The sequence below is a fragment of the Ursus arctos genome, unplaced genomic scaffold (assembly GCF_023065955.2).
Source record: "Ursus arctos isolate Adak ecotype North America unplaced genomic scaffold, UrsArc2.0 scaffold_25, whole genome shotgun sequence".
NCBI classification, from domain to species: domain Eukaryota; kingdom Metazoa; phylum Chordata; class Mammalia; order Carnivora; family Ursidae; genus Ursus; species Ursus arctos.
The window spans coordinates 419,358-420,614 of NW_026622930.1; the positions used below are offsets into that span (position 1 = coordinate 419,358).

The window sequence follows — 1,257 nt, forward strand, 5'->3', positions numbered from 1 at the left end:
GGTAAATCCTTGCGTATAGTTCCTGACACACCCTTTTGTAGATGGAGACGTAGGCCATCATCCAGGACCCCATATCTGATTAGAAGGAAAGAATGACCCTAAGAACGCAAGCAATCACGGTCTGGACCTTGGACTACTGCCTCATCCTCCAGGTATGTGAACAGGTGAATCTGAAGGTTAAAATTGCAGCCCACAGTCAAACAGCCCCACGAGAGAACACAAGAGAACCTTCGTGAGGTTTCCAAATCTTCATCAACTCCAGCACAAACCCACTCAAGTAACTGGGGCTGGAGAACAGTTCAGGCAGAACTCAGCCTAGATCACTAGGAACAGACTCAGTGGGTCTTCACACCACCCACCATGGGGACACCAAGAACTAGTGACTGTCACCAGGGCTCAGGATCTTTTAATGCTTCCCCGTCTCTGCGGGGACCCACATGCAAATCACCTGGGTGCTCCCAGAAGAAATCGGCATCACAGGCAGAGGCCAGCGTGCTGGGTCTCCATCCTGCAGACAGCCATGCAGATGCTGTGGTCCCTCCTCTGCCTTCTGGCAGCTCCCCTGGGTAAGGGTCTGGACACTCTGGGATAGACGGGGGGCTTTCTGTGGGATGGGACCGACTCACCATGACTCTCTTTGTCCCTAGGTGTCCTGTCTCAACTTACACTTCAGGAGTCAGGCCCAGGACTGGTGAAGCCCTCACAGACCCTCTCTCTCAACTGTGTTGTCTCTGGGGGCTCTGTCACCAGCAGTTACTATTGGAACTGGATCCGCCAGCGCCCTGGGAGAGCACTGGAGTGGATGGGGTACTGGACAGGTAGCACAAGCTACAACCCGACTTTCCAGGGCCGCATCTCCATCACTGCTGACTCGTCCCAAAACCAGGTCTCCCTGCAGCGGAGCTCTGTGACCACCGAGGACAGGGCCGTGTAGTACTGTGGAAGAGGCACACAGAGGAGACATCAGTGTGAGCCCAGACACAAACCTTCCTGCAGGGACACAGTAGGGGCAGGACAGCAGGGGCCCTCAGAATCCACCAGGGAGAGCTCAGGACACCAGGGGGCTCTCAGGACACCTGGGGGAGTTCAGGTCACCAGGGAGATCGCAGGTCACCAGGGGGAGCTCAGGTCACCAGGGGGTGCTCAAGAGTCAGGGGCACTCAGGAGACAAGGTCACACTCAGATCAGCGTGTGGCACTCAAGACCCACAAATACACTTTCCACACCAGCAGCAGGTGCAGGTGGAGAGTAAGTGCT

At 55.8% G+C, this 1,257-nt stretch overlaps 1 gene segment (V, D, J or C); it reads left to right on the forward strand.

The window, feature by feature from the left end:
• Positions 1–506: 506 nt before the first annotated feature.
• Positions 507–934, forward strand: LOC113250231 (immunoglobulin heavy variable 4-61-like). The segment is given in 2 exon segments: positions 507–566; positions 648–934. Coding segments are annotated over 2 exon segments (333 nt in total).
• The last annotated feature ends 323 nt before the right edge of the window (positions 935–1,257 follow it).